Source organism: Branchiostoma lanceolatum, chromosome 8 (genome assembly GCF_035083965.1).
Source record: "Branchiostoma lanceolatum isolate klBraLanc5 chromosome 8, klBraLanc5.hap2, whole genome shotgun sequence".
Taxonomy (NCBI): Eukaryota; Metazoa; Chordata; class Leptocardii; order Amphioxiformes; family Branchiostomatidae; genus Branchiostoma; species Branchiostoma lanceolatum.
Window position 1 is genome coordinate 2,449,460 of NC_089729.1, and position 15,815 is coordinate 2,465,274.

At 43.1% G+C, this 15,815-nt stretch overlaps 2 protein-coding genes across 3 annotated transcripts in view; one reads left to right on the plus strand and one right to left on the minus strand.

Moving 5' to 3' along the window:
- LOC136440735 (tektin-3-like) overlaps positions 1-8,316 on the minus strand; it is a 40,626-nt gene extending 32,310 nt beyond the window's left edge. Inside the window, exon 1 of one of the 2 annotated variants that reach the window (XM_066436838.1) lies at positions 8,140-8,316. In XM_066436838.1, the coding sequence (XP_066292935.1) occupies positions 8,140-8,233 (94 nt within the window). In that variant the 5' untranslated portion in view covers positions 8,234-8,316. The remainder of the gene's footprint in view (positions 1-8,139) is intronic. The other variant, XM_066436837.1, reaches the window with a different exon arrangement.
- On the plus strand, positions 652-14,249 carry LOC136440736 (cytosolic Fe-S cluster assembly factor nubp1-B-like). The gene is made up of 11 exons (XM_066436842.1): positions 652-763; positions 1,366-1,470; positions 2,244-2,377; positions 6,258-6,326; positions 8,185-8,217; positions 8,999-9,089; positions 9,422-9,576; positions 10,685-10,795; positions 11,497-11,599; positions 11,903-11,986; positions 13,400-14,249. Exons 1-11 carry the CDS (start codon positions 733-735, stop codon positions 13,459-13,461), a joined length of 978 nt encoding a protein of 325 aa, XP_066292939.1. The 5' UTR covers positions 652-732; the 3' UTR covers positions 13,462-14,249.
- Positions 14,250-15,815: the final 1,566 nt, after the last annotated feature.

The following is a 15,815-nucleotide window of genomic DNA, read 5'->3' on the forward strand; positions in this document are numbered from 1 at the left end:
CGGCTGACCAGCTGTAAGCGGACAATACCGCACTACTATCGGGAAGGGGCGTCAGCCTGTATTGCTGCAGTACCTTAAAGTACTACCAGGGGGCCCCCAAAGTCGCCATGTTCCTTCGGGACCTTAATAACTCACCACATGATAAAAATTCATACAAATCCCGACTTGTAGGTGCGAACCAAGGAGGTTATATAGGTCCTTGGCGCGGACACAACCAAAACGGTACCCCCGTTGGAGGTGAATCTCCTTTCCGGAGGTAACAACATAAAGTATTATAAAAAAGGTCCCAGTTTCTATAGAAACGGCTTACTGTAAAGTAGGTCATATGCCCGTATTCACGACTGAAGCACTTTCTCTTCCCAGTCAGGTAAGACGTGTCACTTTTAACCCTGTGATATCAGCCTATTGTGGTTTCCAACACGATTCCTGCTATTGTATACGTAAGCCCATGATGAATTATTTATCGCTAATATCCGATGTAGAGCCAGGTCAATTAATCTCTTTCCTGTCTTGTTATACATTCTGTCTTCTTCTGCAGAAACTAATAACGTTCATATTGTCGCTCTTATCTAAAAATTATCGACTTATCCTATCTTGTAGGACCACCGAAAATGTACGCGTATGAAGCGTATGAAAATGTATCTCGCGTGGTATGAAGCGCCACCTGTTGATTAGCCTGGTATAACAGGTACTCTGACGTCATTTTTGAGGGTCAAAGTTGAACCACTCAAGATGGCGGACGTTCCCGAAAATGCGCCCGATCGTGAGTTTTCAAAATGTTGTAGACTGTAAAAAGTTTCGTTTACATTCGTTTACAGGACTGCAGTAAATGCTGTATGTTAGATTGAATACCTGTCTTGAACATGCTGAGGTTTCCTCGGGTTTAAAAAGCATTTCAATACATAATCGTGACGCAAGGGGGAGGGTGACGCAATTTTTTTCTGACAGAAGTTTTAGACTTTACACTAACCCGTTACCGTAACCTTGTTTACCCCGTACAAAGGACAACACATACTTGTGGCTTTATGTGCGTGTGTGTGTATGTGTGTGAATGTCACTGTGTGAGCATGTGTGCATAATTTTGTGTATGTGTGTGCGTGTGTTGTTTTATGTGTGCCAGTGTGTGTTAGGTGTGTGTGTACGTGTGTGTTTGTGTTGGGTCAACTTGGGTGGGTGGGTGTGTACTGTTTGTGTGTGTATGATTGTATGTGTATCTGTGTGTATTTGTGTGCGTGTATGCCTGTGTGTGTATCTGGGTGGGTGTGTCTGTGAGTATGTGTTGGGTGGGTGTGTGGGGTGGGTTGTTACTATGATATGTACCATGTTATAACACTGTGTCACTGTTACACTGCACTACCCCCCCAGACTGCCCAGGCACAGACAGTGAGGATGCGGGTAAGACGTCGGCCTGCCAGGGCTGCCCTAACCAGGCTGTGTGCGCCAGCGCCTTGCCCAAGGCTCCAGACCCAGGTGGGGCCGGGTGTTCTACTAGATAAACACATTCACTCACTAGATCCATTTCAATGAAGCAGGCAGATGATGACTGCCATCTATATATATATGTATATAGTACTGGGCAAAACCCGGTATGGGTGTCGCGCCCAGGGTGCACGCCTAAGGCGGCCGGTAGTGGTGGTGCTCCACAAAAAAAGCGCAACTAACAGTAGTAACCATGACCAATATAGTATAGAGGAAAAAAAGAGAAAAAAAGTGCCACGTTGGTGTCCTTGATTTTTCATTCAGAATAATCGCAGCTCAAACGTATGTTTTTGGTATTCTGTTACGTTCTTTGAGCTACTACTAAGTATACACACTAAAATGATCAACAATCAGGGATCTGCCCAGAAATATAGAGCAGGAGAGGGGGAGGATGCGAAGCACCGAATTGATTGTCGCAAAGGTGAGGGGCTAGGGGGTCCTAGAGAGGGGCGTACATGTCTGGAGTGGGAGCCGTCACAACCGTGCCAGGCAAGGCATTCCACTGTGGCATGGGACATGGGAAAAAATGAGTATTTGTACTAAGTATGTGTCTGTCCTAGCGTTTATAGTTGAGTTTATTGAGTTTATTGAGATACCCTTTAGCCCCTCTAGGGGGCTTATCTTCCAGGGCTCACTGTTTGCAATTTGCAATTGAGATGGTGGCTCCCCCGGGTGCGCCCCTGGTTTAAGTAGACTGTCATTTTTTATATGAATAAGTTTGTACACAAGCTTGTAAAAAGTTTGTCTTAACTTTCTCCCCCCAGCCGTTGAGGAAATCCGTGAGCGACTTTCCTCGGTGAAACACAAACTACTAGTGCTGTCTGGGAAGGGGGGAGTCGGGAAGAGCACGGTCACTGCACAGCTGGCCTTCGGACTGGCCAGGCACGAAGACACACAGGTAACAAACAAACAAACAAACAAAGGTAGGAGCACGGTAACCACACAGCTGGCCTTCGGACTGGCCAGGCACAAGGACACACAGGTTACAAACAAACAAACAAATGTAAGAGTATGTTAGCCACACAGCTGGCCTTCGGAGCTGGTTGGTTTGAGCCACTGCACATTGCAATTGTTTGATAACCCTCTACTCTTGTCAAACGTGTGATGTAGGGATAGGATGTGGTCTTTGTGATGACATATCTTTGTGACAAACGACTTCCGACAATTCTGTATCTGTATCTGTATCTATATAGCCGGTATAACCGCCATCAGGCGTAACACACCAGCTTCGCAGGCACGCGGCGCGGCAGCAGCTGGTCATATTACACCGAACGGTCTGTTACACCTAGTCTTTGCATATCTGACTGCAAACGTTCTTTAAAGCTACTTAGTGATGAAGCTCCTACAGTACTTGATGACAACGAGTTCCATTCTACTATGGTTCTCGGGAAATACGAATTTTTGAACACGTCAATCCTTGGCTGATAACTCTGGTACTTAAAAGCATGACTATTTCTGGTCCTCTTCTGAGCTGGCATTAGATACTTATCAGTCGGTACGTCCACAAGTTTATTAGTCATCTTGTACATCATGCAAAGTCTGGACATTGTTCTCCTGTCCTCAAGTGACATCCATTGCAGGTCTGCTTTCATTTTTGTTACACTGGCGCCCCTTTCATAGTTGTTCGTGCAGAATCTGGCAGCTTGGTTCTGCACCCTCTCGAGTTTATCTATATCCTTCTTTGTGTATGGATCCCAAACTGTTGCAGCATATTCAAGGTTTGGTCTTACTAGAGACGTGTATGCAAGTGATTTTACCTTTGCTGGGCATGCCCACAAATTACGTTTGATCACTCCCAATGTCTGTTTAGCCTTAGTTGTTACTTTGTTGATATGGGTGTTCCACTTTAGCCCCGTTGTTAATGTAACGCCTAGGTACGGGTGGCTCTTTGCTGTTGCTAGAGCCTGTCCACAGAACTGGTAGGTGGTTACAATTGGGTTTCGTTTGTTTGTTATATGCATGATGTAACATTTTTCCGGATTAAACTGCATTAGCCATCTGCTTTGCCATTCTTCGAGTGTGTTCAAATCTTCTTGCAAAAGCTGTGAATCACTCTGTGTGGACAACTCTATATATAACAGGCAGTCATCGGCAAATAACCTAACATTTGAATCAAGCTGGTCTGGTAAGTCATTTATGTACAGGAGGAAGAGTAACGGTCCCAGAACAGTTCCCTGTGGTACGCCTGACGCAACTCTAACTGGAGCTGAGGCCTTGCCTTCTACCACTACCGTCTGTTCCCTATTGGTCAAGAAAGCCTTCAACCAATTTAGTGTGGTGCCTTGAATTCCGTAGTGCTCTAGTTTAGTGATGAGTCTGCTATGTGGGACTTTATCGAAAGCTTTAGTAAAATCAAGAATTGCTAGATCTACCTGTTTTTTACTGTTCAGTGCGCCAGCTATGTCATGAGCTGTCAATATAAGCTGTGTTTCTGTGGATCGCTTTGCTCTGAATCCATGTTGGTAGTCAGTCAATATGTTGAAACTTTCTAAGTGTTTCATGACATGACTATGGATAATGTGTTCAAGTAGTTTGCAGGATATACAGGTCAGTGATACAGGTCGGTAGTTGCCGGGGACAGCTCTATCTCCCTTTTTAAAAATGGCACATATATTTGCATCCCTCCAGTCTTTGGGAATTTCTCCTGTGTCTAACGAGTGTTGGAAAATATTGGTTAACACAGGTGCTATTTCGGTGGCTGTCATTTTGAGGAACCAAGGAGGTATTTGGTCTGGACCAGATGCTTTAGATGGATTGAGACCTTGGAGCATTTTTTCGACACCATTAGGGGAAATCACTATGTGTTCCATGGGAGGGGTACAGGGCTGTCCGAGAGTTGGCATGTTTGTTGTGTCTTCCTCTGTGAACACACTTTTAAACTGTGAACTGAGTGCCTCTGCTTTTTTCTCGCTATCACTGACAATGAAATTACCAATCTTTAGAGGGGCTACGCCGACAAGGTCTCTTCTTAGACCTTTTATGTATGACCAGAATGTTTTGGGTTTGTCAATTATGGCTTCCCCCAGTATGTCTGCCACATATTTTGAATGTGCTGCTCTTATGCTTTTCTGCACGCCCTTCTTAACTCTCTTGTATTTGTTCATGTCTTCCTCTCGCCCTGTTCTCTTAGCTTTGTTGTAAAGACGTTGTTTCTTACGACAATGCCTTCTTAGGTTTCTGTTGAACCAAGGCAGGTTGTATCTGCTTGATGTTGTTTTACTAGGGATGTGCAAGTTCATCGTGTGCTTTATTTTGTCTTTAAAATCATCCCACTTCTGTGTCACGGACATATCCTCGGTTCGTTTGTTAAAGTTCGTTGCATAATCACTTAGGTCACTCTTGATGGCCGGTTCATCAGCTTTAGTTCGAATGTACACTTTTCTCTTGGGTTTCCTGTTTTGTTTGGGTGCAAGGTTGACATCCACCAATACCATGTCGTGGTCACTTATTCCAGGAACTACTGTGGTCTTTTCGATTATGTTTGGGTTATTAACTAAGACCAGGTCCAAAAGATTACCATTCCTAGTGGGCTCTTGAACTGTTTGGAATAACCCATGGTTATCCACTAAGTGCAGTAGCTTCTGTGCCTGTCCTGAATTGCTCTGAGTGTTATCTGTAGTGCTAGCATCCCAATTTATACCAGGTGTGTTAAAGTCTCCAAGGATGATCACGTTGTCAGAGTTAATTTTAGGTCCCATCTTACTTATGGACTTGTCCAGTTCATCCAGGCTATTGCCCTGGTCCGATGGAGGTCTATAGTATGTACCAATCATTAGTGGTTTCTTTCCTGCTAGTTGAGTCTGTGTCCAAATGATCTCACAGTCTGTGTCTAGATCTGGCCTGTGTGTGACAATCAAATCATCCCTGTTAACCTGGAATACACCACCTCCAGGGCCAGTCTGTCTATCTTTACGGTGAGCTATGTAGTTGTCAGGGAATATCTCACTGCTTGCTATGTCTTGATTGAGCCATGACTCAGTGCCTGCTATTAAATCTGGTTTGTACGTGTCAATTACAGTCGCCAGTTCGGCTTTTTTGTTTCGAATACTCTGGCAGTTTACCAGTAAGAGTTTACCATTGGTCTTTTTGAAACCACGACCCCTCATATTAGGGTTACCCTGCTTAGATCTAAGTGGAGTGGATGTAGCAACCGGGGAGTCATCTGTCAAGCTTGCACTAGAGCTCAGTGTATCAAATGAGTTTACTGAATGAAAAGTATCATCAGTTATGTCAAACATAGCTGATGCAAAGTTTGGTATGCCACAGTCACAGCAAATCCACGAGTATGATTGGTGTGTTTCTAATGCAGTATACACCTGAGAACATAGCTCAATGCAGTCTTTATGATACCATTTATCGCAGCCGTCACAACAAATTGCAGTATCGGTACAGTACCGGTAACAAGACAAGTTACAAACCAAGTGTGTATGGGGGCACCTACCAGTGAATCATCCAACCTCTGCATGTAAGAACCCAACACACTTATCAAGAAGAGTAGGCCTGGGTTAACCTGCTGTGCTGAGGGTTAACTTGGAAATCAGGGAATTACGGGCCCATGCCCTCTCCCATCGCTCCGGGACCAAAAACTGTGCTGAGAAAAACATATATATATTTGGACGCCTCATTATCATCAAACAGGCTCAAACCTCTGCACATAAAAGAACCCAACACACTTAACAAGAAGAGTCGTGGTCATGTGTGCTTGACTGAATGCTCCTCTCTCTTCACCAAAAAATGTATGTGCTGAGTATGTGTTTTTGTGTTTACCCTGTTCCCAGGTGGGTGTGCTGGATGTGGACATCTGTGGACCATCCATCCCCAGGGTAATGGGGTTGGAGGGAGAGCAGGTGATGTTTTTTTGTGCGATTCTTCTAGAAATACCATTTTTAGCATAATGTTATGAATAAAGCAAAGCAATGTTAGATTGAGCATGTAAGGTTGCATTGTTCTGTGTGTGATTTTTGCTATAGGCTTTGATGTACAGTCAAACTTGGTATCGACAACCACTCAAGGAACTGAGGAGAAATTAGTGCTGCGTACCGGTACTGTACCGTAAAAACGGATTAGGTACAGGTCCAAAATACCGGATCATGAAGTACCGGTACTGTACCGATATAGATTTACACCAAGTATGTGCTTGTATTGTGATTGATCTCCTGCATGACCTCATGGCCTCATACAACACCAAACCTGACCAGTGATACCTTGGAACAGCGTAACTGATATGTAATAGATCATTCAGGCAGGCCGGGAGTTCTGACAGCAAGGCCAAGGGAGGTTGGCGGCAGGAAACCTAGTTGTTTTCTTTGAATAAAGATACTGAAATTATTGAAGAAGTTCAGAAGAACATATTATGTTAATTTTTCAAATTATTCAGGTACAGGTACAGGTCCGGACCTGTACCTAAACCTCTGTACCGGTACCTGTACCTGTACCTGATGTTACATTAAAGTACGCAGCACTAGGAGAAATGGTTTATTGCTCCAGACAATGCAAGAGGGTCTTAACTTGTATGCATTGTTTGTTGTTTGCATGTATAGTTGTAGAAGACCTCACGAAAGTCGCTGTACTTTTGTTGTGTTAATAAAGATTGTATGTAAAAATCGGACGGGGCTGCTTTAACCATTAGTGCGCTGAAGTAGCCGTTTGGTACCCCATTCTCTATTGGTTATTAAGGTTAGGCAGCAGGGAGAGGGTTAATATGGCTGTGACTGGGGATGTTTTTTTTTGCCAGGTTTTACTTTGTCTTGGAAATGTAGGGATTACAGGGTTTTGATGATGTTTGTTTATGATGATAACCTCTACTTCTAGAACTTCAGATAAATGGTTAGATGAAACACTTGAAGAAGCACAAAGTACCGTAAAATCCCTATTTACGTACACACTTTTTAATCTTTTCAAGTTGCAAACAGGTGCTCCAGTCCGACATCAAAGTCGGAGTGCGTACGTTAGGAGGGGTTTTCCCCTGAACGTTTCAACTCACTGGGTCAGGCCCGCAATTGTCCCCAAATCGGGGGTGCGTACGTTAGGAGGGGTGCGTACGTAAATAGGAATTTTACAGTAGTGCCTGCTTTGTGTCAATAAGAGCCCTCATACTCAAAGGGCTCTCAATGCTCATTTCAAGTTCTCAGTCATTCTCTTCAAACATTATTCTCAAACAGAAAAAGTGCCCTTGAACTATATTGCAAAATCTGAAGAAAAGGTCTCTTTAACTAGTGTTTCAAAAGAGGAAAAGGCACTTGAACTACCATCATGAACAGAAAGAAATGGATTGATTTCAAAAAGACAATGGAACAGCTTTCCATATCCGCTATCCGTTCCTTTGTAAGACCCCCTACCCATTTGGTTTAATAACCATGTAAGAATCAGACTCTATACAATGTGCAGTTACTGTTAGTAACCTCTAAAGTTCTACCAGGCTTTTGTCAATGTTGACAGGTGTACGTTTATGAAGGTTAGACATCCAGGTAAACAATATATAAAGACAATTCAAACTCTACAACTGGATAAACTGGATTTTTCCAGTTGTAGAGTTTGAATTGTATGTTGACAGGAATATGTAATTTGTTAAACATACATTCTTTGATTACATACTCTGAAATTGTAAGTATGTGTCAACATGTACTGTTGCAGTAGGAAACAATAAGAATAAAATCTCACCCCTGGTCCTCCTGTTTTTGAACCTGCTGATGTCGACCCCTACAGGTGCACCAGAGCGGCTCCGGCTGGTCACCTGTGGTGAGGAACGCTGCATCTTGTCTTCTCCTTCTTCTGTAGACGTCTTTAAGAAAGAGCAGTCCTCCTTCTAACTCCAGTAGCCTGTGGACACCACTAGAGCAGCAGTCTCCTGTGTGTGGCTGCCTGGTCTCTGGTTGTTAGGGAATACAGACTGGAGTTCTAGAATATGTGTTTGACCTTTCACCCTGATGACAGTTAGGTTGCCATGGGGATGTTCTAGAACCTGATTAGGACTGGAAGGGGGCACCCAATGGTGGGGTCAGGGGTCATGGGTGGGGTGTTCCAGAATATGGTAGATTTTATTTTGGTAAGGTTTAATTACTAATAGGTGAATATTAATTAATTGATTGATTGATTACCACAGCCATGAAGAATATGTCCACGTGTAACATGCGTTTGTAGGTTGGTTCATTTGTAAGCAGAATAAGTTAGTCTAAAATGGATTTTGTGTGGGTTTCGTGGGCCAAATTTCAGATGATTTGGGGAAGCATCTTAACTAAAGATTTAAGATTGATTCTATTGCTAGTGGAAACATTCTTAGATGATTGAAGGTGTAGACATGTAGGGTCTTCCTAGTAGCTTCTGCTCCATATCATAGATAACTTGTCGGAAACCACATGTATTCTTCATATCAGAAACTACATGTCGGATACCACGTGATTCTGCTTTGTATATATGATATATACAATGTGACACCCACGGGTGATGTCTGTGTGGGGTAGGGTAAATATGTTTAAGTGTCTGTGTATGAATAAGGTTGCTTTGTCGTTTTTCCCGTCAGTACGTTGAAGACAACCTGGGGGTGATGTCTGTCGGGTTTCTCCTTGCTTCGCCCGACGATGCTGTCATCTGGAGAGGACCCAAGAAAAACGGTAACATCCCCCCTTCGTTCCTTGTATCAAGATCATCATCATCATCATCATTTTATATCAAGATACCCTTTAGCCTATAATCCTGCTGCAATCTTTAGGTTTCAGAATTTTCCCATTTTGTGCATAGTCTTGAATTTTGATTTTTTGCGTCAGGTAAGTGCGATGAAAAACAAGCAAGTCCTGTGTTTGTTTTAATTCAGAATTTCTGCATACAAGAGGGAGGTTCGACTATCTGCATGACAAACACCTGTCCATGTTGCAGTCCCCCCCTAACTCTCTCAGTACCCCCCTAACTCTCAGTACCCCCCTAACTCTCAGTATCCCCCCTGCAGGGCTGATAAAACAGTTCCTGCGGGATGTAGACTGGGGGGAGTTGGACTACCTTGTGGTCGACACCCCCCCTGGAACCTCAGACGAACACCTGTCCATCGTGCAGTACCTGAGCTCAGCAGGGCTGGATGGAGCGGTCATTGTCACCACTCCTCAGGTAAGGCCAGACCTTAAGCCCCCCTCTCACTGGACCCACAACACGTTGGCGACCTCGCTGAGACTGAGCGATTTGACGAATTTCATTGATAAGAAAAATTTTTTTACGCTTTGTGTGATTTGTTGTCTTTTTAGTCATACTTGTAGGTGTTGCATGATAGCCCCATTCCATTTCAATCACTTCCTAGATGCTGTCTGCAACGTCTGACCATTTCCTAATTTCATCCAGTTTCTAACTGCTATTTGACCATTGCTTAATAGTTACTGAACGGGCCAAACTTGTCTGGACTAGATGTAGGAGACTAAATTAGGAGTAAGTCTCCACATACTTGTGCAAGCAAGTCTAACCCCCGCATCACGGGGAAAAACAGTCGATAAACTGGAGAGTGTGTGACTGTGTATGAATCTGTGCTTTAACATCATCAGAGTCTACTGCTCTTTTCTGGGCAAATGTAGAGACTTGAAGGTAGTTTTTATCCGGTCTCCAGGAGGTGTCTTTGCATCAATGGGTATATCTACCATGGTTTAGTAGGCCCCTTTGAGTTTAGCCCCTTTGAGTTTAGCCCCTTTGAGTTTAGCCCCTTTGAGTTTAGCCCCTTTGAGTTTAGCCCCTTTGAGTTTAGCCCCTTTGAGTTTAGCCCCTTTGAGTTTAGCCCCTTTGAGTTTAGCCCCTTTGAGTAAAGCCCCTTTGAGTGTAGCCCCTTTGAGTGTAGCCCCTTTGAGTGTAGCCCCTTTGAGTAAAGCCCCTTTGAGTAAAGCCCCTTTGAGTAAAGCCCCTTTGAGTAAAGCCCCTTTGAGTTTAGCCCCTTTGAGTAAAGCCCCTTTGAGTAAAGCCCCTTTGAGTAAAGCCCCTTTGAGTTTAGCCCCTTTGAGTAAAGCCCCTTTGAGTTTAGCCCCTTTGAGTTTAGCCCCTTTGAGTTTAGCCCCTGTAACTTTAGCCCCTGCAACTTTAGCCCCTGTAACTTTAGCCCCTGTAACTTTAGCCCCTGTAACTTTAGCCCCTGTAACTTAAGCCCCTGTAACTTTAGCCCCTTTTAGGTGTCTTCTCCGCCTGTCTGGAAGAGTATTTTTAACACTTTATACTGATGAGATTTTAATCTTGTCCCCAGGAGGTGTCGCTGCTAGATGTGCGGAAGGAGATCAACTTCTGTAAGAAGGTCCACCTTCCCGTGGTGGGCGTGGTCGAGAACATGAGCGGCTTCATCTGCCCCAGCTGTCAGGTGGGGATCAATCAATCAGCCTGTCAATCAATAATCTGTCAAGTGGGGCAAATCCACAGACGAAGTAGTAAGCCATCTGTCGGATAATCTTTTGTTCGTTCGTTTGTTCAGACCCTTGTAGTGCCTAGTGGCACAAAGGGCAGCAAGGTTCCTTGCTGTTTGAGTAGCAGGGAAATTTACAGGGAGCAGTTGCTAGCTCTTCCCTTTGTGTTTACTAACGTGACCTCCTCAAACGCAGGACCCGATTTTACTTCGGAAGGGTGCAGCTCCAACCAAGATGTCCTGCCCAGGATCGAGTCTCCCAGTTACAACCTATGATATTAGAATTAGAAACCTAATAAAGAAGTTGTAACCATTTTAGCTGTAGGGACATCCCAGAAGGATTTGAAGCCCTGGTCTCTGTTTGAGACTGGAGCATATCTTCAACAGACCCAGCCATCCTCCTTCATCCAATGTCTGCATGTGTTTTACTCTCTACTAGTATCTACATGCATTACCCGTACCTACAAAATGTAAGCCCCTTCCTAGTACTCCATCACAGATGCGGTCCATTCTGGCCTGGAGGACATGATGCAAAGTTGGCTATGTAGATTTTAGGTCTTTTAGTAACTGTTACTAGGTTGAGTATAAAGCTAGACAAGCTTCTCATGACTAGGCAACCTGCCTGATGAAACTCTTCTTTCTGCTGTTCCCACATGTAGGGTGAGTCCCAGATCTTCCCCCCCACAACTGGAGGTGCGGAGAAGATGGCAGCAGACATGGGGGTGCCTTTCCTGGGCAAACTGCCGTTGGACCCCAGAATAGGTCAGGGTTAGGGTTAGCTAGCACACAGACTGTCACACAAACAATCACAGTCACACACACTGTCACACACACACTGTCACACACACTGTCATACAAACACACACTGTCACGCAAACTTTCACACAAACACGCACTGTCACACAAACAAACACACACCCATTTGATTTTAAACCTGTTATTTGAAAAAAGAATCCCAAAAGCTATGTATCATTTTCAGACCCATTTGTTGTTTATTTGATGTTTTTTTGTCTGTTGGTGTAGGAAAGTGTTGACTGTTTGTTTATCTGATGTTTGTTTGTGTAGGAAAGTGTTGTGATGAGGGAAAGTCGTTTCTGTCAGTTGAGCCCGAGTCTCTGGCAGCCAAGGCGTACAAGGAAGTCATACAGAGTAAGTCTTATGGAAGTCTTACGTTTGTATCATCACAGATCATAACGAAAAGGGGGGATACAAGATGACTCATTATCTCCATGAAAAATGGAGATATAGTTTTGGGTGTGTCTGTCTGTTTGGTTGTGTTTCCGCACCACTCCAGTCAGCATAACTCAAGAGCCTCTTGATGGATTACGATGATATTTGGTATATGGGCGGGTGTTGGGAAGCCAAAATTCAAGGTCGATTTTGGGCCCCCTGGTATGTGACCTTGATACTGCAGCAGAGCTTCCGTTATTGTATCTTTTGACCTGGACATGCTATGGTCTTGATTTTTGGGTGACAAATAGCTTGTGATGTAATTAAAAAGTGGTGTAGGTTTGGGCTCTCTAGCAGCTTGCTCTGGAACTGCAGTGGCATTATTGTGAAAATCTTCTAAGGGGTATAACTGAAGAAATTAACAACGGATTTCTATGATATTTCGTATGCAGGTAACTTAGACAGAGATGTACACAACAAAGTTCAAATTATGCTAATGGGGACTTAATTTGCAAAACTAATGAGGAAAATCTATAATTGCAGTGTTTTCCATCATAAGACTCAAAAACATGTAACAGATGTGGTATACGGCAAGTGGAGCATCAACAGATACCAATTATGCAAATATATTCCTAATTTGCATAATTATTGCAAAAGTGCCATTATTTATTAAAGAGGAAAATGATAGGACTGTCAATATTGCAACATGTGTAAGTTTGATAAAGGTGTTCATGACCAAGTATATATTATGTAAATGTGTAAGTCATTTACATAAACAGAAGAGTTCATGGAAAAAGGCAGATTATGCTTTTGACGAGACAAAAGAATATATCAGCAAAGGCTAAAAACATTTCATGGAGATATGAGGTCGTGGAACTCTTGTTGGGACTGCAGTCTTCCAACTGCTGCGCCACCTAGCTGTTTGCAGTGGAAGTACATGTAGCACTGCTCAGTATCGCTATGAGGAAGGTAACAAAAGTAGCACCAGTCAGTATTGTAAGTAAGGCAACAGAAGGACTACTGAAATATCTGTAGGTTAATTCGTCTTGGTTGTGTCTGAAGAAAATCCTAGTCATTTGCCAACCTAAAGAAACTATTCATACAATCCTACCATTTCCTAAGGTTCGGGCATGGGACAGTTAAGCATCGAAAGGCACACTATTTACCGCTGCCAGAAAAGTAATTTAAATTTTTTCCCAAACGTTTCTTAATGTGTAACACAAGTCAACTAGGAGTAGCCAAAGTCATTAAAGGAATATCATTTTGCCTTAAGTTGTAGCATATGTTAGCTGCCTTGACTAATTGGAATTGTGAGGTTGTGTGCTGCTGTTGCATTTTCATTGATTGATTTTGTTGTCTAAAGGTACCATTTTCCTGTTCCTTGATCTGCAGGAGTGGAGGAGTTCTGTTCCTCGCACAGCAACAAGGAGAATGTCCTGAACCCGGTGGAGTAGCTTGAGAAACCAGTCAACAACAGAGATGTAAAACTGGAGCTCTATCCACTACAGGAAACCAGTCAACAACAGAGATGTAAAACTGGAGCTCTATCCACTACAGGAAACCAGTCAACAACAGAGATATAAAACTGGAGCTCCATCCACTACAGGAAACCAGTCAACAACAGAGATGTAAAATAGGTCCTGGGGCCCTATCCACTACAGGGTTTCACCTTCCTAAGTTAGATTTTATTCTGCCTTGCCAGTAGACTGATACTCGTCTCCTGGTGTGATGAGAGAAATATTTAACCAACCATGTAGATACAGTATCCATTAGAACCAGGGCTGTAATACTGGCTGCATGTGCAGTTTTGCGCACCCAAAATCAGAGCTGTGCCCCTCATTTTTGACTGTGGGTGCATCAGTGCATCTAGATATTTGTGTGGGGCTATTTACATGTATGTAAAGGTACTATTATACAACAGTTCACTGCATATTCTTGACACTTAAATGTTAAAAAAAAATTCATGTTAAAACACTTCTTAATTATCATTACTTGTTAAAAGTTAGCCATAGAGGAGCAGTAAGGTTTATAATTAAGTTTTGTTGGCAAGTTCTACTTATATTGTGCACCCCAAATCTCTGTGCACCTACATGTAAATGTTAAGGTAGCCTGACAGGTGTTTACACAGTCTCTCTCTGGTGGAGGTTTTTGACCCCCTTTGACCGGCCGCTAGGAGCGCAATTTAGTCAGGCTAAATTTAAAGGCACCTACATTGTCCTGATTAAACAACTCTGCTACAGTTGTCTGAAGTTTGTTGTGTTTATTTTCCTGCCCAAAACCCAGGGAACAGTGTAGTCTCTACCAGACTAACCGCACCGGGGGACTTTGGCCATGGAGGGTAACATTCGCAGGTTGCAATATTGGACCCTATCTCCATACAATTGACTCTATTTGGCCAATTTGTACTATTTTCCCAGCAACCGGCAGAGGCTGGTAGAGTCTAGAACAGGCGGGTTTTGCTACAGAATCGTTTGGTTTGTGAAAACATATTAGGAGCAAGTTTATTTGTCTGGCTTGCTTTATTGAATTGAGGGACGTTTTTTCGATATGTCATGGCTGTTGACTGTTTAAAATCCTCCCCGCACCAGAGGGTGCATGGGGTGGTGCCCACCTCCTTTTCGATAGCCCTTAGGCCACACAACTTTGTACAATCACTACAGCAGGGGGCTTGTCACCATTTATACGAGTTTTATTCGTCCGACCTGTGAATACGCAGTACCGGTCTGGCAACCTGGTATAACGCTGTCCCAGAGATTTCAACTGGAGAGGATACAACGTAGAGCAGTCAGAACTATCCTAGGGACCCACTATACAAACTACTCGGATGCTTGCCACACACTGGGTCTCACGACGTTGCAGCAAAGACGCGACTACCTCTGTGAATCTTTCGCCAGAAAGCTACTTCACTCTACCACCTTCTGCGACTGGCTCCCGCCAACCCGACAAGAAGTCAGCGGCAGGAATACGCGCAATAGTTAACAGTTGAACACTATTAAAACCAGAACAGCACGCTATAGAAATAGCCCGATACCATACATGGTATCATTACTAAATAAGAGACCCGTAACAGCAACATGCTGTGAATAACAACGAAAAGTACCAGTACCTGAGTGTTATTTTATTTTACTGCATAGATTAAGCACCGATGCGGTTTCTGTAATGTAATTGTATTGTATCTGAAACATGTCCTGTTTATGCATCTATATTGTTAATACAATGTACCCGGACATATTATCGTATTGTATAAAAAAATATTTTCACTACACCTATCTTAATGTTCTGAAAACCTTGTATATAAGTTAAGGCAATTGTGAATAATTTTATGAAGCTAATAATGTAGTCCCAGTTCAATTCAGTGCACAAGTCGCGTGCACTGCGATACTTTTTAATGATATGAAATAAACCAATCATCTAGTCCACTGGTAGTGGAGTGTGTTTAACTTCCATACCCTTTCCCAAACGATGAGTGCTAGGCAGAGAAAGCAGTATGTACCATCTTTAAAGCCTTTGGTATGACTTGGTCGGCGATCAAACTCAAGACCTACATTTTGTATCGCATGCATCCACTAGGCCATTCAGTATGGACCTGTCAATAGTGTGAAGAAATGTGTTATTGACAGGATTTGCAGGTTTAAGATTGAATCATTATAAAACCTTTTGATGAAATGATGTGATGGCTAACGCGGAATCGTGTACTTCTGCCAATGGTGAGATCCATGTTCTTATCTCAATAGTACCATGTCTTTTTTAAGCATCAACTGAATTATGATTACTTAGTCTTTCAACTGAATTATGATTAATTAGTCTT